The following is a 25,372-nucleotide window of genomic DNA, read 5'->3' on the forward strand; positions in this document are numbered from 1 at the left end:
GTCTTCAATATTTTACACTAGTAACAATCCACCCCCATGTGTTGTACTGATCTCTGCTGAAATTTGAAGCTGCCATTTTCTAAGAAATTTTACAAATGCAAGCTAACGTAAGAGGTAAAGTTTAGACTCTTAGAGTAATTGTCAGCTGGGACAATGGGATAGCTGTAAGAAAAATGGAATAATAATTTATCCAGTAAATCACCAAACAGGACAGGAACATTAAGTTTTTTAAATCCTTTCAAATAATACTAAAATACGTGACTTGAAGAAGACCACAGAGACTTTAATCAAAGGCTGCTGCACAATAGAATGAAACTGCTGGTTCAATATATATTGATAATAAATTCACCAGCAGTACCATAAAGTTTACTAGACTCAGTCTTGTCTTCTGAGTTGCTAGAGGACATCACTGTGCATCCTGAAAAGCAGATCAGACCTGCAAGGCTAATGATGAATCGAGTGGGCCTAGTTCTGATTGGTTTTAAGTGGAAGTCAAAGGACGTATATTCATGCAAGAGTCAAGAATATGGCACAGCACATTTTTGCTGTTAGTTTGTTAACATCAGAAAAACCAGATGTACTTCCAAGTAATTCAATGAAACAAAACAGCTTTAGTACCAAAATTGCTACATTAGCTGATTTATTTTTTAAATTCTAAACCAAACTATGCATAAACTTATGCTGTACTAACATCAGTAGGGATACTTACAGGAGTAGGATTTCAAAGGTCAGTTTTATGCATCCAGTCCTGAAGAAGACACCTCCTTCTTCATGCTGTGAAAAAGATGCTGAAAAGCTTTTATTTTCTTCTGCCCTTATATTTGCACACACTTTGACAAGGAAGAAACACTGCATTGTAAGCAAAATTTTCAGTTGGGACTAAAAAGAAATCCTTTTCTTTTTTTCAGTTAAAAAAAAAAATCAGACCCAAAAAAGAACCTAAGAAAAACACATTTATAATTCATCAGAAATAATGCTGACTATAAAATACTAAGTAATTTCTATGCAGTTTGCACAGAGATAAATGTGAGGAACAGGAGGAAAAATAGGAGTGTTATATGTTGCATTTGACACACTATATAATACACACACGAGCACACACACCCAACGTTACTTGTAACTGCCATTTCATCTGATGTTTGAAGAACTGAGATTTGTTGTTTACCTTCTTCTTAATAGAGAGGAATCCTCTCTACATGGAGTCCAAATATCCATTAAAGAAGAGAGGTCTTACTCTTTAGTAGGGTCACCATCTACTGCTTGCCCAGCTGTCTTGCTTCAGCAGTCTCAGGCCCCTAGACTCACATACCTTTTGTTATATTCCTGCAAGAGAATGGGATGAGTGTGGACTGGTGCTCAAGGCTGTTTTTTATTAAAGTATTTTGACTCAATGGAAGGTTAGCACTGAAACTGGGAAATGAGGCTTGCAAGGGGAGACACTGTTTCAAAGCCATTGCTCTCCCTGGGTGCATTTGCTAAGCAGGAAACACCACACACCATTCCAGGAATGGGCACCAGGTACTCACTACTTCACATTTTGGAAGGGTAAAAGTGTGAGGATTTTCAAAGGTCTTATGTTTCTTTGTGCTGTAAGTTACTTATATATGTCCTGTAAAAAACTGAAAAGTGGACTGATACTCCAAATACTAATGGTTCCATGAGCAGGGAGATTAATGAAGCATCATAGTTCTTCTCTCATCCTCTTTCTTGGTTCTCTGTTGTTGAATTAAGGGTAAGCATATTAGCCTTTCTTTCAGCACAGTACCCAGCAGTAACTTTACCTGGATAGTGATTCACACAAGGCATATAGCAAGTTAAGATCTTGGATAGGTGAACTCCCTGTTGAAATAAGCTGACACTGGCTGATGGATTCAGCAGATATTAAAGGAAGCAGTGCGCGTACACGCAGGCACACACCAAGTATAATTGCACCTTTATAACACACTCTTTACATGCTGTTAAAAAGCAGGAAAAGGGACACAGAAACATTTCTGTATTTCCTTTCATTTTTAATTAATGAAAAAATGTAAAAATGCTACCAAACTTGGACATATTTTATACTCTCTTCACAGTACAGCTAGATGGCAACAGGACAGTCATCTAACCCAAGACAGGCTTGTAAAGATCACTAATTGCCTTCAACTAGGAATGTTATATAGCACACAGGTTTCTAGTAAAGAGATGGAACAATCATAGTTAATATAAAACCATTTTTTCTTGAACTTTGTAGCATTTTATTACTGAGGTTATAGGTAGCAATCACATTTTATTAGGGCATTCACTGATTCTGAAAGTTATTTGCATTTGCTTTTAAAACTGCATTGATTGTTAACGTGCCGCTTTTTGACAGCAACCTTGCACAGGAGGTTTTCCACTGTTAGCAGTAACCCATCTGGAGACTCCAAGCCCTTCTCTACCTACATAACGATTTGAAAACCATGCATTCATTCAGGAGTGAAAATTAGCCTCTGGAGTGCACTTGTCTTATAAAACTTTGATTTGGGGCGATTTGCTTCACTATAGCGTAAGAAAATGGAGTAACAACTCGAGCTGTATGTCTGCAATAACTTGTGAGTGATGTCCTAACTACATTTGAAAGAAAGTTCAACCATCACTTGAACCTGTATGCTTCAGGCTGAACAGTTCAGACAGATGTTTAATCACTTCTTATTCACTAGGAAATGACTATTCAATGGCCACAGAATTTAACAGTGGCACTGAGGTGAATGCTTCATGTTACTTCTATATTGGCATTCCCTTTCAGAAGCATAAGTAAAAATAATTCAGCTGAATCCAACGTGGTTTTATCACATACATTTCAATAATCTTTTTTTTTTTTTTTTAATCATTAGATACCCTTTTAAATTTTTAGTAGCAGAAAAGCCCTAGGCTATAGTGCAACTTGATGCAAATGAAAAGAGATGAAAAAAGATTCTCCGAAAGAGAGGTGTAGACTGGGTAAAAGGTGAGAGCATTGTTTAACTGAATTGCACCAATAATTATAAGGACAATATTTAACTTAGAGCAACACAAAAAAAGCATGACCCCGAAACTTTTAACAGGTAATTCATCAAGTGCTAGGATGAAAATACCTCTTCAGAAGAAAAACTGTAATAAATCTGCAGTTGTTGGTTACAGTATGCTGAATATTGTGAAACACTTTCCTAAAAGAAAGACAAAGTGTGGTTTTGATAAGATTAAGGTGGATTTCAGCAAAGCATACACATTATTCTTCATTTTACTGTTTGGCAATTTCAATGTTCTTCTTCAGAGAAAACAAAAATTTCTAATGATTAACGTTCTGTGCTGTGGGAAGCATATGCTTTGCAACAATACTACTTTTGTGTTGCACTAGCCTTCCTCATCTGTAACATCAGCACAAAAAGTTTTTCAGATGAGTAACCAGCATTTCTGAGATAAGTCCTTCTTTAACTACAATTGATAATGCATGATTGTGTATTGCAGTGTCAACAGAGGCCTCAACAAGCCTGACAAACTTCCATTGAGTCCCATACCTAAAGCTCAGGACCCAGCTGAGTGGGAGTCTGGGGTTTAGCAGACAAATGTAACACCTCCATCCCCAACCCCAGACCATCTTTTAGTCCCACCAAGAGATAGTGTGCCACCACAGTGCTCAGGATTTTTTACGCTTCAAACTGAGAATCTGGAGAGTCTGTTTCCTCCACTCCTGGAAACACCCTATGTGTCTTGCATTATATGGATAACATAAATTATGCAAACTAAAAATTGCATCTAAACGTATTGTCGTGCATGTCTGTTTTCTAATCCTTGTTAGCAGAGAACTCAGAAAAGCGATTTAAAGTCACCTAATAATTCCATATAAGCTAAGTTATTATGGTGACAGAATATTATCTTTTCTCCTGCTTACCCTGTTAATGGTAGACTAGCATGCTTTGGCTGTGGAGTCAGAAGATTGAAGTCCACAAGGTACTTTTTCTGCAGAGAACCTTCCTTTTCAGAACTCAGTCTTTACTTTGGCCACCAAAACTTAAGCCTCTTTGCCTTCAGGATCAGCTTAAGGCACATACTTGTTTTGGTGAAAGGCTGACTTATTTTCATTTGCCAGATATTATGCTTCTGCAACCCATTTATTGACATGCCACAGAAGCTCAAAGGTGTTTGTGTTCTGGCTAAAGTTACACGTCATAAAGTGTAACAGCTCATTCTAACATAAGAAGTGGTGTGTTACCATTTTCATTGTGTGACCTATATTGTTTTCTATTTTTTCATTTCATATGCATTAGCAGAGATAAAGTATGAGTTTTTCTTCATCTACCTGCCTTTCAAAAGTAGACTGGAATTGATCACTTGCCCTGCATTCAAGTAGTCCACAACCTTCCTCACAGTCATCTCTTGTTTCTCCCTAGTGTGAACAATGGAGGCAGCTGAATCTAATAGTCCTCTGAAGGCAACACTGTGTTTCAGATGTGTATTGTGCTTTTTATGCTATCCATTTTATGGGCTTTCACTGGTTAAATTACAGTGAATATGGAGGAGCAATTTGCAGACCATGAGCAGATGTTTGCTGTTGCTAGTTTTATGAGTCTTGCAGAACAGCAGGAACAGACTATGTGCAAAACATTTTTTTGTGATTTTGCCATCTCATACTGTTCTCACAGCACTGGCTCAGTAATGATACGATAAAGCTTGGGAGGTAAGCTTTGATTGCAGACTAGCTGCTGTTGGGGCCTTCAGAAAGCCAGCTCTGTAAAGTGTAGTTTGTTTTCAAAAGCCTGTGGCTGAGCCAGATGGATTAGCTGGAAATAAGTCATTTATCATATAATCAAATGCTTGACCTCTTATTCAGGTGGCTGTTGTGACATAGATGCTGAATGTTTAAACTGACTCACAGCTTGTTTTATTCAGATGTAAGCTGTGATAGCTTTGTGTGAAATGCTAATTTGGGATGAAATTATCATGCTATCATGATTTATTTTATCTTTGTAACATCTTTGCACAGAGGAGAAAATGATCACAAAACACTTATGTGTGTCCTAGAATCTGTAAATTTAAAATGTTTTCTCCAAATGATCCCTTATTTTAAACATGACCCAAGTTTGGGTAGGGAGTGTATGAATATGGTCATTTACCATCCTGTCTTGAGTTAACAAGTTGGTTGAAATCATTCTGTAGTCAAATTCATGTTGTGGGCAGAGGAAGAGAGACCTTTCATACAGCTTTGCTCTGTGATCTGAACAGAAATTAATTAGCATGGACACAGACAGCCTAGGGACGGAGGAAGGCTGAGTTTGTGATAGCACTGGCTTTACTCTGACTTAGTAATATGACCATCTACAGAGTCTGCACTGCTCTCTTCCCTCTATCTGTTGCCAATCGATATGTAGCTTATAGGAGTTATCTAATCATACATGCATTATCTGTCACTGTAGGGAGAACAGTAACTATGATAAAAGACTATTCTTAATACTGGAAATTGTGAACATGCAAAACACTTGAAATATCAGAACTGAGAGTGTTTGCACAATACTAATTCAGCCTCTCTACCTATGCATTAAAATCTGTTATAACGCGGTGCTTCATTTTGCAACCTTAAACTATTATTTAGGCATAGATATTAGGATATAGTTTTCCTTGTTATTTTCTTTCTTTTTAAAGAGCAAAGAGGTGGGTTTAAAAAAATGTAAAAAAACACAAAAAACAAAAAAAAAAACAAAAAAAACACCAACAAAACAAACAACAAACCAAAACCCCATTTAAATTATATTTTTCTCTAGGTAAAGCAGTTGTGGAGGGAATGAGTTGTGCGGTTTTCCAGCCCAGATAGCTGGTGCAGTCATGAAGTGGATAAAAGCAAGAACGAAGGGTCCTAGTGCAGCCTGCGAGGGAGAATATGATCTGCTACACATGGGTCCTTCTGCATTTTTCTTCCTGCTGGCTTTGTGCTAATCTGCTCCCTTTCTCTCCTAATGTCATTTGCTTGCACAGTCCAGCAAGATGCAATAATTTGAGATGGATACTTAAGGGTGAGAAACTGGGAGCTGGGAAAAGACTGCAAGCAGGGAGAAGGGAAGTTAAGGCAAATGAAGGAGGCAAACAGAGATTTTTATATTTAAGCTGTTAAAGTCTGAACTACATGGCAAGTGACTGGAAAGAGGGAGAAAATACTAGGTGACTGTCACAGGTGACACTACAAAAATCTATTAGTAATAAATATTACTTCCTTGTCTACCATATGACCAGAAAACAAGCTTGAAAGAATAAAGTTCAAAAACTGATTCGCTCATAGCTGATAAAATTCGAAAACATCTATTACATTATATAATTCAGCTCATGCAAGATTGCTTTCAATAGTGTGGTTTCCTCTGCATTATCAAATCTAGTTCCCAAGCAATTGAAATTAGAACCCCTGAATACACCAATTTTAATTTTTCCATATCTCAGAAATTCTAGGCATTTCTCTACTGCACTTTAAATATTCTCTTTTTCAGTTCTGCTAATTTATAGCTTTTTTAATTGTTCAGCAGTTGCTGTCTATGCAGGTTCTTAGAGTCCTTTGAATTATATACATGCTATTACCACATCTGCACCAGACACTCAATTGTAGCAAGGCTAATGTATGCATCTCTTAACTCTTTCAGACAAGTGTCTGAAGTCAAAGACTTTATTTCATTTTAGGAAGAAATCAGTAAGTTCTGTAAGAACAGATCCAGAGGATATTGATGCTTACCATGGCTTAATGTGCTTTGTTGTCCTATAACAAGTATATCCCAGCTAACACTACACAAAAACTTAAGGTAGGTTGCCTGTGCTGAGTGCCCAGTCTGTTCCTTCTGTTACCAACTGCAGTCAGAGGTATGTTTCATAGCTCACTGCTGCCTTGCGCACAGCCCTGCCTGTGACATCTGAAGCTACTCAGCTTCTGTCTATGAAGAAGTTTTCTTCTTCTTCCATAGTACCACAACCATTCCTAGAGAGTTTACCTCTCTCTCCACTTTTTCCTTTGCAAGGGACTTACTTCTGACTCAGCTTGTTGCAGCAGTAATGCTCTTGAATCTGCAGATTCCTTACTATTTCCAGAAGCAGAGGTTCAAGGATGGTTAGTATGGGAAAAGCCACATTAGTATCATTTCTGCTATTCTTGTTTTGGGTAAAAATAATATCTCATTTTCAGGAGCATTTAATAAATATCTATTATTATTACTTTGCATATCAATGGCCTAGTTCTGCTTTCCTAGAATGTAATCAGTAGTAAATATTTTATATGTTTAACAGATAAAGGTTTCTGCAGTGCCCTGTTTATTCAGCTGAAAATAGCAGTTTTGTGGATGAATAACTTATGATAGATTTTTATTTCAGTTCTCATAATGTTAAACCAGATGTTATAAGAAGGACTGACTCTGTAGTGTGATGTAAGACTTACTCCCAGAGTGATGCCACCAACCTTCATGTTTTCTTTACAGGTTGATGACCAAATGAAGTTGCTTCAGAACTGCTGGAGTGAACTCTTAATTCTAGATCACATTTATCGGCAAGTGGTGCATGGGAAAGAAGGCTCCATCCTTCTGGTTACTGGGCAACAAGTGAGTATGTGGGCTCAGAGTATTGATGGCTTTTTAATAATTATTTTCAAAATAGCAGGAGTTTAACTAGGTCAGAAGCACTCCTGAGTTCTCAGAGATTGTCCACAAATAATGTAGATAAAATGGCTTGTGCACTCTGTTCCTAGTTTGCTGATTACAGTTAAACTTATAAAAGCATACTTAATCATAAGCACTTTGCTTTTCAAATATACTTGTATACATCAGTGATTGAAAACTAGCAGATGAGAAGCATTTCTCAAGAAGTTGTATTTCCTTGGGGCTAAAATGGTTTCTGACAGCAGCAACAAAACTCCCAAGCCCGATATTTTAGGTCTAAGCAATTATAGTTTATTTTCCCTTCAGAACTGTGGTTTACTCAAAAGAATCAGTAGCTGAGTCAGAAAACTAGAGAACCTGCAGCTACTACCTTGGAAATATCTTGCTTTTAGAGAAGTATGCACATGTGTGAGAATATTCTTCCATCCATAGGCTATAAAAGCACGTATCACCTCAGGAGCTGTCTCAGACCATTCACATAGTTTTGGCACAGCTTTCCAAGGGTTAATTTTCTTCAGGTATCAGATGCATAGATCTCCCAAAATGCAAGAGCAATAATGTGGCAAATATTATGAAAACTGTGAGAAAACTTAAGGAAAATAGGAAGTTTTGTCTCCCTCATATTTTCCAAAGCTCAAAGAACTTGACAGTAAAATAAGAACCTTATTCCTAAGATTCTTATTCCCACTTTAACAGAAAAAAGCATATATTAAAAAGATCACAGTATCAAAGAGATGCAAAGTGTGCCTGTACCTTATGTTCCTGACTCAAAGTGAAAAGAAATGATGGCCTGTTGGTATTGAAGTAGCTGCAAACTGAACTGCCTCAATTTATTCACACATGGGAAAGAGCTCCTTTTTCTAAGATACATCAGCTGTGCCTGCATGTTATGGAATCCGCGTACACCTTTAGTTATAATTTTAAAACTGTGGCCACTTCTTGACACAAAGAACAAGAGTTTATAAGAATCAGGAGAAATAACTGTTTGCATTTATGATTGAAAGGTGTGGAGTAGAAGGGAGAAATTATTGACTTCTCCAAAAAAAGAAGTGGGAAAGTTAAAATTCTAGCTCTGGCACTGATTCCTGCACCTTTATGGAAAGTCACTAATCTATATGAGATAAAGTTGTATTCCCTAAATACATGAGCAAAAATTAGTTGCATTACTCTTTCTTTATATTGGTGCTATTGAGAAAATTACTGATCTGCTTTCCATTGCATCATCTGCAAAACACAGACAATTGTACCAGCAATTATTTTATTTACCAAATAAGGTTCTTTCTTATTCCTGTGTTTATAAAGCGGTAAGTATATTGACAGGTTTCTGTTCCCAAGAGAACTGCTAAATTAGTGCCTCATTTGCTATGTGATTAGCTAGTTTCAAAAGTGCCTAAGTCCCATTGAAATTATTAGAGACATCTAAATACCCTTTATTTCTAGCCATTGTCCCCATTTTTCTGCAGCAATAATTGTTACCTCATTAGCCACTTTTTATCTTTTCTTGAAAAAAAAAAAAAAACAAACAAAAACAAAACCACCAAAAACCCAGCTGCAGATGATCTCAAGGCAAAGCAGAGCATTTCATCGCTGTTAGACAACAGGCAGCAGGATGCTTATTAAATGTACTGCTTGCAAACCATCAGCTGGTTTGGGAAGCTGTATATTTCCAGACAGAATTAAAGTCTCCAAGTAAATAGAAAGCTGGCTATATTAGGCTGATTGCATCCATTTTTGCCCCTGGCTCGTCAAATAGGTTTAATAAATACTTCATTCAAGTGTATTTTGCTTTCTTATGCCAAAGTTTATAATTTTTAAGTCAGTGCAGGCACCCCCAGAGTCTCCCATCAGCTTCTGTACATTCCTCTTTGCACTTAGATGGCTTGGAGGGCAAGGAGCAATTTACAAGGACAGCAAACAGAAACACTAGTCCCTTTCCTTATGGATGGAACCCTTCACATTTCACACTTGCTAACAGCTGGGGAATGTATTCCCATGTATGCACCACAGTTTCTCCTTGAGAAATAAGGAGGCACCAGACCTGAAGTAAATATGCAGGCTGTTGATTTTGAAACTGGAAAGAGTCTGAAACCTATCCAAAGTACCACTGTATTGTCCTGCTTTCATTCAGCTCTGGTTGCTGTCATCCTAGATTAAAAGCCAGAGTGCTTACAGGAGCAGGCACAGCTGCATGGACTGTGCCTGCTCTTGCTGGGCTAAGCGTGGCACATGTGGCCACAGAAAGACCACTGGTAGTTGAGGTACTGTAGTCGTGCCACTGCTGTGCCAGTACATGAGTTGTATGCAATTCATCACTCAAAAGCATTCACTTTAAAACATCATCTATTTAAATAATTTTCATGGGTGAAGATCATTAATTTGAAGAACTTTTTTTATTTAGATCAACAAAACAGGGTGAGCTAAACAGAAGGTTTAAAATATCTAGAATTACCATAGCCTCAAATCTTAAAATCACAGATTAACCCAAGCTGGAAGGGATCTTAAGGAGTCTCTTATCCAACTCTCTGCTTAAACAAGGTTCTTCAGGGCTTTGTCTAGTTAAGCTTTGAAAACCCCCAAGGATGGAAACTGCCAGTGCCCCTGCCTGATCATCTTCATGGGGAGAATATTTTTCCTTAGTTCTGGTCTTTTTTAACTCATATCTCATGCTGGTCACTCTCCTCCTTGAGCCCTGCTGCAAAAGCAGCTTGGAAGGCCTTGTTAGTAAAGACTGAGGCAAAGGCAGCACTAAGAACCTCAGCCTGGTCTGTTTGCTGCCTCTACATCACAGGCTGAATCCAGCAGCATTCCCACATTTTTCTTGTTCATCCCCTAACTAGCAATTTGACATCCCTTACAAGTCTCAACTCTAGCTGAACACTGACTTTTTTAACATCATCCCTACATGTTTGGACAGCGTTTCTAAATTACTTGGTAGCCATTCCTGGCTACAGCTGCCATATACTGCCTTTTGGCACTGTAGCTCAATTGTGAGTTACTTGTTGTAAGTAACAAGGTGATCCAATACAACTGCTTCATTTCCTGTGTCAAGATGGACCATTTTAGCAGCATCAGACTTAGTCTATTGACACAAAGCCAGTTCAAATGTGTTTATGAAACCTGTCTCCTCCGTATTAACTGTGAAATAATTCTGGAAATCCACAGTTCTAAACCCAGGCATTACTAGTCTTTGCTATTGCACTACATGCTGCATACTTCCTGGTTGCTGCCCTGATCCTTTCAGTTCCTCCAGCAGAGACAGGGAAATAGCCAAGCCACCATCTCATAAAAATGAATTGATAAAGGTGTGGAAAGCACTCTTACACTTCTGATGAGAAGTGAAGTAGATGTTCTTATTTACTGCTTCCAGCAAAGCACTATGAACAGAAATACAGTCAATCATCTGGCTTTTAGAGATAATCACTTTTAACTGAGGACCTGAGCAAGACAGCCTACTTTATTACGTGAGAGATCATGGTTATTGACAGAAGTTAGCAAATTTAATTTTCAGAAGCATCACTCCTTGCTTTCCTTAATATATCCCTCCATAAAAGCTACTCATAAACACAAGCCTTTTTACAATCACAATCAAGGGGGAAGCTCTAAGGGGAAACTTACCACCACTTAGGTAGAACACACCTGTCTTCTCCACTTAAGCTGTGCAAAAGTCAAGTTTCATCCAACTCCCCAAGGTTACACCACTCAGTTCTATACCAGGTATCTAAATGGGCTAGTAGTGAGAAGCACACCCAGTAATTTTCAAATGCATTGATTGGCTCAAACCCCATTACCTTAGGGCATTCCTATCACATTTCCATACATCTGCATTTCCCTCAAGCCATTGTCTTATGACTTTTACCCACTGTCAATCCGCTGTCCCCACTTCACTGGGGAAAAAGTGCAGTCAGCAGCCAAGTAGCATTGGCCCTTACAGAAAAAGACTTTTATTTTATTTTGTTACTTATTTGGTTGGATTTTCATAAATTAAGCTCTTCTGTATGTATGTGTTTCAAGAAAGCACTTTTTTCAGATCATTACAATTCCTCAGCTTTTCCTCAGAAACAAGTTCCTCCCTGTGCTGCACACTTCATTTTCTGCACTGTGTTGCCCCTCAGCAGTAGCAATTACCATTTCAAAAGGAAATAAAGTAGCAGAAATGCATTTTACAACTCTCCAGATTTCATAATAGAAAACAGCTAAGGAGTGATTTGCAATGTGGTGGTTAATGGTAAATCATTGCCAATACGCTCTCCATACACCCAGTTTTGTAGACTTGCCACGTGGCATGTAATTTTAACACATCATTTCTAGTTATAGAACTTCAGTTCCTCCAACTTGAGCACTTTCCTTTTGTATCTTCTACAGTAGAAATACACTGCCAGCTTCCAAGATCCAGCACACACAGGGCAGATACTGAAGCTCTGTACAGAATACCATTGTTCATGCATTTTCATGCAGCAGTCAACACACAACACATGAACTGTAGCTCCAGCTGCCCAGACACAAGCTGCTCATTTTGTTTATACCTACACTCATTGTTCCCAGATTTACCCTCTGTTGAGTTTGGTCAAAGCCTTTCAGACTAAAAGGGCCACACAAAAATAACATGCCAAAGTAGTTATTTCATTAGAGTCATCACACACGTATATCTTTCCATCTGGATTTGAATTCTAAAGCATAGCACCAGAGAAGAACATGAGAGGTGACCAAGATCTTGACAGCATTGTGTTTTGAAGCAAATAAAAACTTCCATTTAGATCAGAATTGTGTGGCTTGAACCTCTCCGTAGATGGGATGCTTTATAGATCTTTCAGCTGTGCCTTATTTGAAGGTGGTGATGTGTGGCTTGGGAATTTTCTGTGGCAATATCATGTCTATTAGACTTACCCACTTGCAAAGAAGGCTTCTGCTATCCCAACATAGATGTATTTGCAAAGCTTTTGGAGAAGCTGTTTGTCCAGTGATGGTCTGTCTTCTAATGAAGTTTATGGATATTCAGACTAAGTAGTGATTTCATACCATCTTATCTCTGTACAAAAAAAATCCCACTAAGTCCATTGCAACACTTTGGTAAATAAATAGATTCTGTTGTACTCTAGGTTGATAATGTACTGCACTTTACTTTGATGTCTTCACACTAATAAGGTGAAGAACCCAACAGTCACCAGTACTAGAGTGGAAAATGTACAGATTAAAATAGCTATCTGCCTGAAACTTAACAATACTTTCATTGTTATGTGTTTTATAACATAAATATTTCTACTGCAAATGAATCTATACATGATTAACTATAGGGCATAGAATTTTTCCAGTCTTGATGTACAAGTTTTCCTGAAAATAAGTTAGGCAAAGTAAATGCAGTACTTTGGAGTGTTACTGTGTGCATATTATAGCTAATTAGCAAGCACAATAACATCACCCTAGGGGAAAGGTTCAGTGGCAACTTAATTCATTATCTTCTGTTACTGTGTATCATGTTAAAACAACAAGCATCTTATGCTGTGTAAGTCATCACAACTTTAATTAATATATCCAAACTTGATATAAACATATCTCTTGGCTTTGTCCTTGCTGAGTCCTCCTCAATTTTTGTACATAGGCACTTTTTTAAAGTGTTTTTCCATGTTCATTTGCTTAGAAAAGGAAGACATATATTGCTTTAAATGTTTTTAATGAAAATATTAATTATATGAAAACCCTTAAATAACCACTGTAGTTGCCACTGAAATACACATTTCAGGAAACAGTGGAAGAGCAATTATGTTTGTGATTGTAAATTAACTGGCTTGACTTACACTGAGCAGAATGCATCCTTCTCAGAGAAAGACTCATCCTGCATGGCCATGCACTAGAGCCAACTGACAGGCTCTCAGCAGGGCCAGGGCAGAACATTGTGGGGCACTGGCCTTTCGGTGCAGTTTGTAGCCAAGGAGGGAGCACTGGGGGAGCAGCTCCCCAGGAGCAGCAGCCAGCTGTGCTGGCCAGGGGTGCACAGAGCAGAGCAGGGGAAAGTGGGATGGTCCCTTTGCTGCACTTACGGACACGTTGCCTCCTTTGCCTTCATGCTCCAAACACACAGTGATCTAATTTACTAAATTAAAGATTAAATCAATCTTTCACTAATTTGAACTACCTTAGTCTGCTAGAACATTTGTTCATTATTCAGGTACTATATACAGCCACAGCAGGGGCTTTATTGCTTATTTGCACAACTCCTGTTCTGGCTGAAAGGAATGGCAGTTTATACCTGGTAAGAGCCATCAACAAGTAAAATCGCTCTAATCCTGTATTCTGGAGACTGTCTTAAGCTTTCTGAAGCTTGGTCCATTTCCACACACCGTGTGACCCAGACATCATATCCTAGAAATCAAACACAATTTAATTTTAGAAGAAGGAAAGAACGTGAATCCACAGTTAAACACTAGGCTGTGTTTTGTAGGCACAGAGAGGAGTCAATACCAGAGGCCACCACCTGACTCCAACAGAAAATTTCTGTCTGAGCCTAGGGAAAACAGGGATTTGACATCAAGAATCATTCATTACCATGATAAATCACTTGCAAAACCAAAAAGCACAAGTGCTCTCTGCATTTCTGGCCTTCAGCCTCAGCATTTATTTAGGTCAGAGTATAGTTTCATGTTGTAAAAAAGGTTTGACTTTTGTTCTGCCTCGAACAGTCTCTCACTTTGTTAAATGAGAACTTCACGTGAAAAAAAACCAGCAGAATTAGTCACTTGCATCTCATTTGCCTCTGCTTATCAGTTGAGAAATTATATAATAGCTGAATAACTAAATGCTGCTGAACTCCAAGTACTTTACTATGATATATTTTTTTAAGTGTAATTTTCATCAACACCCAGCACTGGCCTAACTTACTGTCACTGACATTAAAGGGATTTGGACTTCTAAGTCATTCCCAACTGTATCGACAAAAGGATTTAGAAAAAATATTCAGTATTGCTGTGTCTTTCTGCAGTCCCTTTTAAGTTATAACCCTCTTACTAATACTATGCAATTTGAGGAGCAGGGAAGCCCAGCAACAAACTAGGTGGGAACTGTAAGAGCTAGCCTTGAGAAGTGCTGAGGAGACAGGTCTGACACAAATGCTGCCTGTCCAAAGGACTTAGGCACATTATTCTACTCGGGATTCCCGGCTGGAAATTCCCTCCTAAGGTTCAAACACCAAGCAAATGCTTCCTTTCCAAACCAAACTGGTTTCCTCTCTTTCTGTGCAATACTTGTGATCAGGAGATAAACACAAGATGTGCCAGATTTACACAAGTGCTGGAGAAACTTGTTATTTCTCGCTTTCAGAAAGATAACCCAATTGCCCCAAGGCTATAGGCCTATTTATTCCATGCACTCTTTTGACTGGAGATTTGACTTCAGATTCCCTGTACCTCAGTATGTCCAGCCACTGGCCTACTGAAGAAATCCTGCCTTTGGCAGTTTTGCTTCCAAAGCCATGCAGTCCCTAAATCTAAGAGCTGTATTGTAGGCTGGACACACAGTTCCTTACCACTGTCATGACTGGGGTAATCCTGGTCATGCCTAGAGGCTGTTTGGCACCTAAATGGCTGGTGGAAGGTGGAGCCATGAGGACTTTAAATGCAAAGTTATATGGCAGCAGAGCAGAGGTTTTGAGTACCTTATTTTAGATGTAGGCGCTTCAGTTAGCACATAGAACACTGCAGCACAGTCTGCAGCATCACATGTGTAGCCATGTCCATACTGACCTTAAACATGCCCATTTAAGCATCAGAATGGAGACAACAGGCAGCAGTGTAATTTATTGAGTGCTGTTCTCTCTGCATTGCTTTGGTACCAAGTTAATCCAATTAAGCCTCTGTCATTACTTCTTCATTATTATTATTATACTCAGCATGCAAGACAGTGCTGTGTACATGAGGAACTCACACCTCCATTTCTCTGTGCAGACCTAACTTTACACCTGTGATTTTACTTCCAAATTAGGCTATATGGAAGCTCCTGTTTTCAAAAATGACAAGCAACATATCATCTTCAACATCAAAATCAGCTGTGAAATGTAATACTGTTAATTGGGAAGCAAGAATAATTTATTTCAATTGTGGATTTGATATTACCAAATTAAATTAATGGTACAAAATAAATAAAAAGCTTCAATATGCCATGAGGCACTTTGGGCAAGATGCAGGCTGTTTTAGTCTTAGTCTTTTAAATGCATTTTTAATCACTAATTGAAAGGTAGAAGAGTTAATACAGCATTAAGTATCAATTTTTGCATACAGGACCAAGAAGGTAGGACAGCGTACTCTTTAAATGGGACCACTTTTTCAGAATAGACATTAACTGAGGCTTTTTCATGCACAGTTGATTTTGTATAAGCTGATTGACACCTCTGGGGGTCGTCTTTCCACTGACTCATAATTTTGCTCACTCTTGAAAAAAGCCTTCTGCACGCCTAGTATTCTCTAGTTAAAGCTGAAAATTCAACTCATCATATTTACACAATAAAAAAACCACAACATTCTGCGTTGTTTTTAATTGCAAATCCTACTCAAGGGACCAATCCTCCTGCTTAGGAGGCAGCCCAGTGCCTTCTACTAGGGAACCAACTGCAGTCAATTATGGTAATGAAATGTCAATAAATATAAAAATTTAATACAGCCTGCTCTTGGTGAGTGGCAGATGAGGACTTGCCTCCCAGACAAATTTGCTGGTGCTGCAAATATTAAACGCACCTGAAAGAGCAGCAGGTTGCCTAAGAGCTCTCCAGTAGAGGGATGGTGGGAGATCCAGGCATCTACTGGGCTTTTTCATTATGGTATAATCGCTGCACTAAGGCCACTGATATTCTTGACATCCAGACATCTTAACTTCTTATTATGAAGTAAGTAGCATGTTTCCCCCCCCAAACTGGAACCCCAGTGAGGGATTTTGAGCTTTTTCCCCCCTTAACAATTACAAAAGCGAAATTAAGTTGTGAAAGTTGATATTTTTATGTGACCAGTTTTTCAATATGAAGTATTTGAATCATGTCACTATATTAAACTTCTCTTCCATTAAAAAATATTTGAGGTACGTAACTTCATTTTTTCTTATTTTTACGTATGTATACTTACATATAAAGAAATATGTGTAAGTGTATATATAGAAAGAGAGAAATAACAAATTAACTAGAAAGTAGTTTATGCAAGATGTTTTGGCTGGGACTTCTGAAGACCAGATCCTAGTTTTGTCATAGATTTCTTTGGCCCTAAATAAGTGATTTAATGTCACTACTTCAGTTTTCCTAGGTGTAAAACAGAATAAAACCTACCTCACAACATACTTAAGCATAATCTGATGACTTAATTGAAACATAAGCACAACTTTAAATGCTTTGTAGAGTTGGAGCAGTTTTACTTTTAACATCCATACAAAAAGTGTGACTTCATTCTTCTTGTGCAGTTGCCTTCAATCAATGTCTTGGGAACACTAAGAGTACAGATAAATAAAATGTCTTATTAAAAGTCAGTAACTTCTTGATTATATTAAGGTTATCACCAGGAGAAGTTATTTTTATTTCTTTTCAGTCATCTCTCTGTCTTTCCTAGGCAAAACTTTGTCAGGCTTAAAGTCTTTCAGGTTGTTTGTTGTGGTGGTTTTTTTCCTTGTTTTACTGTTGTTTATATATAAGCAAAATCAATTAAATAAATAATAATAATAATAATAAAAAACAAACACAAAAACACCCACCCATATTTTGAAATACATGTTCCCTAACAATTTGGTTGATTGTTTTTTTTTAAATACATTTTGAGGAATCAGTGCCTGGAAAAACAATATTTTGCAGAATTGGTCTGTTTCCTTTGGTGATTACCTGGATGTTCTTTATTAACTACTTTACTATGGTAGACCTTAAAGATGGGATTAGAGCACTGATACCTTTAAGCAAATCATTAGCCCCAAGTGTACACCTACCATTGTGCTTAGTCTTAGTTTAGAGCCAGACTTCACTTACATGTGCTTACATGAAGTATGGTCAGCAATTTCCCTGTTGTTACAGTAACTCCAAAAAGAGAAAAGCGTTGGTAAAACTAGAGCAGCCAGGCAAGAAAAGAATTTTAATTTATTTTTTGTTTGGGTTTTTGTTTGTTTGTTTGTTTTTTAATGTGGTAATGATCTGTTTAGGTCTCAACCAGTTAGCCAGGAGCAATTTGACACAGGAGCAAGCAACGCACCTGGCCATTTTCATGGGACAGTGGCACTTGTAGGGAATGTGCAACACACCAACGAAAACAGGGCTGAACTGAAGGCATTTCTGCTGAAGCAGATGTGCCTTGCTCCATGCTGCTGTCACTGCTTCTCCTTTGCTAGCTGGGGAGGACTCGCCAGAACAAGTCAGTTGGAACGAGCTCCCAACAAATACCAGGATTTTGTGTAGCTAAAGAGAACAGAAACCACCTACACAATACCTCTGTTTCCTGTGGGAATACACTAACATTTCTGGGCTTGAATAGATGTTTCTGGCCAAGTTATGGACATTGGATCATTTCCCACAAGTGCAGTTATATCCCTCTGGTGTAAAACACCCGGCACAGGCACAAACTCACTTCATCGGTCATTCTTCACAGGATCATACAACTACAATGAGAACAAGAGATGCCAAATGAATAAAACAAACTGACAGGGGAAGAGATACTACTGTTGTTAGCAGTTGTCATATATAAAGCTTCTAAAAAAAACTAATACAGGCAAACAAGCATTCACACCAGTGTGAGATATGTAGTTTAAGAATATTTTCAATATATACCATTGTGCTAAACCAGATTTATATATAAAATCGTCTTCACTTGATAACATCATTAAACTGAGAATGATTCTTTTACTCAGGAATATTCTGTTTCTTTGTGGTTGTTTGAAACATCCTAAAGTGGTTCTGCAGGTGTGACAACCAGACAGAAATACAATTCTCTTTTACAGGTGGATTATTCCATAATAGTATCCCAAGCTGGAGCCACCCTCAACAATCTTATGAGCCATGCACAAGAACTAGTAGCAAAACTTCGTTCCCTGCAGTTTGATCTACGAGAATTTGTATGCCTCAAATTCCTGGTGCTGTTTAGTTTAGGTAGGTACAAGCTACTCTTCATACCTTACTTAATAGTCTTATTCTTGTTTTTCTAAATACATTTAAATGCTTTTTCCTGAAAAACATGGTTTTGTAAGTATATTTCATGAGGTTCACAGTAATCTGAGGATCATATTTTAATTATCACTAGCAGAAAAAGAATGCATAAGGATTAAAAGTGGGTTTCTATGCAAACAACTCCTAAAACCTCTAGAATTTAAGAAGGATTTCTGTATTTCTATGTGATTTCTGAATATTCCAGAACAAGGATTAAATTCTGTTACAAATTCTACAATACAGTGAAGAATACAGATTGCCATGGCTTTCTGTGATATTGAAAGTAGTTATGTAAAGCAGACAGAGTGGGGATATAGTTGAAATATCCCTCTTTTTCAAAGGCATCTGTGGTAAGTACAATCTCTTTGCGTATGATGGCTGCCACATCATAACCTGTAAGTCAGGAATGTATCCATAGTGTTTAAGAAGTGAAAGGAACTCGTAAAGTGCAAATTAATGAGAATAGCTTTATGACAGATCTGGCTAACCTTTAAAGGGAAGATTGTTTTGTGCTAGTGGAGAGGACACAGAATGGGAAAGATACCTATGCCAGACAAATTAGTGAATCCATTGCCCTTCAATGAATCAGTCAAGAAAATCACCTGTGCCAGGAATAAAAAAAAAGGCTTAGAGAGACAGATTCCTGTTGACTTCATAGGAACAGATTTTTCAGATTTGCACTTTGTTGACTTAATAAAGCTGGTCTAAATAAACTTTGGGCAAGTGATTTTTTATTTATTGGCAGACAGTGAAGAGACTTGAAAACATAAATAAGGTCAGATCCTGCCATATCTCCACAGCCCAAACTCCTGTTTTACTCAAAAGGAATTTTGGTTACAAAGAGAGTGAACAGTTGATCCAAGCACAACAATGAAAGAAAAAACAGCAGTGATGACATTCAGTAATGTTTTTCTTTAACTTTCAGGGTTTTTTTAAATTTTCTGTAAAGGAATAAAATTCTACAAATAAATTATTATAATGTATTCACGGTTTTGGTTACACAGTAAAGCATCGATTACTGTCTTAAATATGTTCCTCCATGTCATCTTTATAGAATCTGAACCTGCTTTATAGAATTTTAGGTGAAGCCCTCTTTAAATACAGAGTGCATAAAATATCAGTACTTCAGAATTATAGGACATGGAACATGTAGGAAAAAAATAATTAAAAATTAGAATGTTGCTAACAGAATTGACTGTTATGAACTTTGTACATTCTGAATCCTAGGAAGAGATGATGGATTTCCCTACTAACTATTAGCATTTCACTCTAAGGGTTTTGTTTCTTCCCACATCTTAGATTCAGAGAAGGAAAAGCAAGCCATCTGTTGTAGAAATTGTTTTATGAATTAATCTAATGAATAACAAGAACTCAGATTTCATAATTCCTAGTAAGCAGGTTTTTCAGTCATTAGACAGTGGCAGAGAAATGCCTAAAGAGACTGTAGCTTTCCTCTGATAAAATACTTAGAAAATTCATCTCAGTTCAGTGATGTTCTAAATTAGCTGAATAAGTGATGTGCATTTTGAAAACTCTCACATTTAGGTGGCCTTTTGTTTGATCATGTTAATTGACTCTTCTAATACTTTTTAGTGATTCAGGAATCATTCTTACACCTTTAGCTCTTCTAATTCTGTGAAGTAGTGTGCTCAACTTCTGAAGAAGCTGGGTAGGATTACCTTGCAAGCTTGTACTGAGTCAGATTATCCAGTTTTTGTCTCATTTGTGTTACTGTAAAAAGAGCTAATTCTGCTGCTGGTAGGAGCCTTGCACGTAAAAGTGATGTAGCTAAGAAAGGTTCAACACCGAAACTCACTAGTTAATTATTTACCTTACTGCATACTTCCATTTGTTAAGAGTCAAAGCTTGACATTATTCTGACAGAGTAAAAGGTAAAGATGTCACCACTTGACCCACAGAGGCAAATACTCAATGCAAATTATGACAAAACTGAAATGAAAAACACAGACACACTTTCCAGATAAGCACTTCAGTTTGTGCCCAGAAGTATGAAGGAATCATCCGGCTGAAATGAATAAGATTCTTCACATCCTATAAGGGAGTCAGGTTTGTGAAAACATTGAAGTGCCTAACAACACTGCTAGGCATTCAGCAGAGGTGTCAAAATTACCTAAGCAAGAAATTCTACATAAATAACTAGAAGCAATTATTGTACCTTAGTATCTAGGTGCATTGGATACATACCTACATCTCTGGTAGAAGACTGGTCTCAATGCCAAAAAAATGTCTCTTTATCAAAAATATATTTCCAAAACCTCAGCTGTCTAATTTTAAGAATATGGTCCTATAATGTTTAATGGAATAAAAAGTGCTTCAAGACATAGCAGACTTTTTACGTTTCTAAGGGTGTTTATGCCACAGTGTTAATCAAGCCAATAACACCGTATGCTATTGTTCTTTAGTACAGTGCTTGGTTCAAAAGTATATGTCTAATATAAAGTTTCTCAAAGGCAACACAAAATCAATAATCCACAGAATTAATTTATTGAGAAGAAGCTGTTTGGTTTTTACAACCATACAGATATGGTGCCTTGTAAAGCTATTTGTTATTCATGGCTGTACCATACTGTCTGTCTCTTCACAATAGGGCAGTCTCCTTCAAGGCAAAGAACTTTGCTTTTTTTCTAGTATTTCAGAACCTATGATCTTAGCAAACTATCAGTAAAATAATGTTCAAAACCCAAACCACTTACAACAATTTTTCAAAACACAATTAAGTTATATCAGTTTTGCTTGTTAGATTTTAAATGAGGTAATAGTTTGTTATCTACTTGGCAAAGGTTCCAAAGGGTTTATACAGGAACCTGCTTTTGATTTATAGAGGCATAAAGGTGATGATGTTGAAGCTTAGACAGATGCATATTTATAGTAGCCTTTGCAGCTAGCAGTGCACAACTCTTCCTGCAGTCATACTGCATGTACCACTCCAGTGAGTGACACACCAGGGCACAGGAGTCCAGCTCCTTTCTCCAGTGGGGCCATCTGGTCTGTCTGTGCCCATCTGACCAACACGGCCAAGTACATAATGATACAGTTGACTCAGCAATCACTCAATAATCCAGAACAGTTTGGTAACTAGTTTACCTATGACATACCTTCTGTTTAGGGCTAGATAGTATTACTGTATTTAGAGTTAAGTTACTTCTAAATTTCCTCCATCAGTTATAAAAAGCAAATGCCTTTACAGCTTGGGAGTTCCCTGCCTGGAATACTGTGTCCAGTTTTGGAATTCCCAAAAGAGGAAGCACATGGAGCTCATGGAGAAAGTCTAGAGAAGGGACACAAAGATGATCTGAGGGCTGGAGCACCTCTTCTACAAAGGCTGAGAGAGCTGGAGCTGTTCAGCCTGGAGACTGTAGGCTCTGAGGAGATCTCATAGCAGCCTTTCAGTACCTGAAGGGGCAACAGGAAAGCTGGGGAGGGACTTTTTACCAGGTTGTGTAGCAATAGGATGAGGGGTGATGGTTTTAAGGTGGAAGAGGGGAGATTTAGGTTAAACATGAAGAAGAAATTCTTCTGTGTGAGGGTGGTAAGACACTGGAGGAGGTTGCCCAAGGCAGTTGTGGGTGCCCCATCCCTGGAAGTGTTTAAAGCTAAGTTGAATGGGGCTTTGAGCCCCATTGGCCCATGCAGGGGGTTGGAACCGGATGATCTTTAAGGTCCCTTCCAACCCAAACCATTCTATGAATCTATGAAATAATGCATCAGATGCTGATTGAATGTTTTATTTGAAGATGAGCGGGACTTATGAGGCCAAAGTATTTTATTGCAAAGGAGCAATCTATCTAGCAGCATTATTCCTTTGAATGAAGTCTTCTGTTTGGGTTGTCTAGAAATACCAATTTCTGTTATCAAACTCCATTTTAATTATCTTGAGCTATTAGCTTGCTTTGAAGTAAATCAGGACACTGCTTCTGATAGCAATTATCCTTGCCAGCCTTTCTTTCACTGAGCTTTACATCATATTTGCAAACCCCAAATCATGCCTGTTTTGTAGGAGCATCATTCCAGTTTCTTTACCCTAATCCCAGAGTAATAGTACATACACCTAATAGTAATACACCTAATTTTTCTATAGGATTTAAACAGTTTAGCCCACAGTAGACATTATCAAAAAGTACACCTAAAAATAAATACACATGGTTTCTTTGTCTTTAATGTCTTTGCTGGTCTGAATCAAGATACACTACAGATAGAAAAAGGAAATGTGGGAGCTTATCAGCTCCTTTGAATTGTCGTTACTGAAGTTTTACCTTCCTTCTTTTTTTCTTTTTTTTTTCATGACTCAAAATTAGAAATTAAAGACCTACCAACCAAAGCAAAAAACAAAGCGCCCCCTGTGTGCTGTTGAATTCTCCAGTTTTGGAGAATAGACTGAAATAGACTGGGATGCTCCAGCGGGTGATATCTTGGCTTCACCAAAGCCTAGGAGAATTTTGCACTGTTTTTAGTGGAACTAAAATTTGTCTTGCTGTTTCTTTGATTTGCTTGATCTGACAGAACCACGTTCAGATAATGTTTTCAGCAATTACATTTGCTAAATCACTACATTTGAATGATGTTTGAAGAACCAAATGAGTGCCTTACATGTGATACCTTCTATCATCTTCTGACTCAACAGATCTCTTCATTTTACCATCCAGTAGCTTTACAGGCTGGTCACTTAACCTGAAATCAGCCACTGTTTTCTATTTTACCAAACTTCCCATTTGTCCTGATAGTTTTTATTATCTGAACTCAGCAAGAATGATTTGTCAAACCTCCCATCAGAGCAGTTTGTAAAGTGAAATGCCAATAGGAAGAAAGTTAGACATCATTTGACCCATGTCCAGGCACTTGTCTGCCTGTGAAGCTAAATGCTAGACTAGGCAGCAGCTGACTGGTACTGCTCCCTTATCATTGTCAGGACACAGATAAATGTACTTCATTTAAGAAATGAAGGCTTTATCAATGGACAAATAATTGCAGAGCCTCTATTGATCTCACATCTCACTTAACATGAGACAAGAGGGTGCTGAAGAAAGGGTAAACATTTAATCACTGTGGATGGCAAACAATGGGCTCTTGCTTCAATGACAAAAAAACCAAACCAAAAGTAAGAACTTGATTTTCAAACAAACCACAGCCTTACTGAGGGGTTTAGCAGAAATTCATCTGGATCTGTAACACTCCATTCCCATTTCTGTTGAATAAGAGGAATATTAGCAAATTGATCTTTCCTTGCTTTCAGTCTCCCTTAAGTGTGAGGGCTGAGACAGGAAGAGTTATTGGAAGTACTGAGCTCTGACATTTTGGAAGAGGAACCTGCCTGTTAAGATCTTTATGCAGATGAAACAGGCTGAAATGAATTAATTTCGAGGTAGACTCTACCTTCACCACTCACAGGACTAGAAGTAGCTTCCTGCAGGCATGCACCCAAGGAGGAGAGGCACAAAGCCTGCCTGTGCTCAGTTTCACCTGGTTCCAGTAGCAAACATCAATGCAGTTACGCAATATTCTTGATCTGAAGGGGAAAAAAAACAAACACATTTTAAATTAGCTATTGCACTTTTTAATATACTTTATATAACATCATTGGTTTATTTGCTTTAGCCAGAATCTATGCTTCAGTGAGTTTGCAATCTAAATATTCTGAAAAGAAAAAACGCAGCAGCAAACAGGGATGAAATACAGGTCTATTCATATTTTTACTTCCACAGTTCTTGCTGAGGGTTTAAATTTGGGGCATCATACATGCAGACAGGAAAGTAAGGTTTAAGCATCAACTGGAAGTAATACAACAAGGAATATTGATTTTGTAGTAATGATGCTTATGGACAAAAAAACAAACAAAAACAAACAAACAAACAAAAACCAAACAAAAAATACAAAAAAAAACCAAAAAAAATCAAAGAATGAAAGAACTCTTGAAGGAGGAGGCTTTATCAGACCAAAAGAAAAACAACGAAAAGTATGGCAAGACAGTCCTCCTTGGCAAGCCAGTGCAAGCTGGCAATGGAGCATTTATCCAAGGATGGACTTTTATTCACAAATGTGTTCACTTTTTACTTGCAGTGACCAACAGTACTTAGGGTTTAATGCAGTCTTCTTCAAAGTGGTTACTCTGGCTAGTTTTGCTTCTGGTAGTTCATAAATATAAAACTGCTTTTGCACCTGTTTATATAAATATATATATATATATACATATACATGTAAGTTATACTGTTAAAATGAGCTGGTTTTATTAAATCCATTGGCAGTTTTCTTATATTCATGCATTCTGTTACCCACAGGTATTTGTAAGATTGCACCTGGTGAGCACCAGTGAGTGAGCAGCTGAGGGGTTCTGTAGAGTTAGCATTCAGCCAGTGCTTTCAGGCTTCCCCAAATTACCTTTGAATTTAGAAAAATACTTACTGCACACTTATCAAATCCAGCTGCATCTCAACCCTGATGTCTAACTGCAGTAAGCACTGGAGTATAATACTGGCAAAGAAACATTTCCTGAATTTTATGTAATCCTTCAGGAAGGATCGATTAGTATTCAGGAGATGTGACTGCTCGATATTTATACCACAGAGACTTGGCAGAAGCAAATAATGGT

The 25,372-nt window shown here is 37.8% G+C and overlaps 1 protein-coding gene across 6 annotated transcripts in view; it reads left to right on the forward strand.

The window, feature by feature from the left end:
- The window catches only part of NR5A2 (nuclear receptor subfamily 5 group A member 2), a 91,306-nt gene that overhangs the window by 44,675 nt on the left and 21,259 nt on the right, over nucleotides 1-25,372 (forward strand). For all 6 annotated transcript variants that reach the window (XM_051624557.1, XM_051624559.1, XM_051624562.1 and 3 more), the window contains 2 exons: nucleotides 7,443-7,562; nucleotides 18,564-18,711. In XM_051624557.1, the coding sequence (XP_051480517.1) occupies nucleotides 7,443-7,562; nucleotides 18,564-18,711 (268 nt within the window). The remainder of the gene's footprint in view (nucleotides 1-7,442; nucleotides 7,563-18,563; nucleotides 18,712-25,372) is intronic.

This window comes from Apus apus, chromosome 7 (assembly GCF_020740795.1).
Source record: "Apus apus isolate bApuApu2 chromosome 7, bApuApu2.pri.cur, whole genome shotgun sequence".
In the NCBI taxonomy this organism is placed as follows: Eukaryota; Metazoa; Chordata; class Aves; order Apodiformes; family Apodidae; genus Apus; species Apus apus.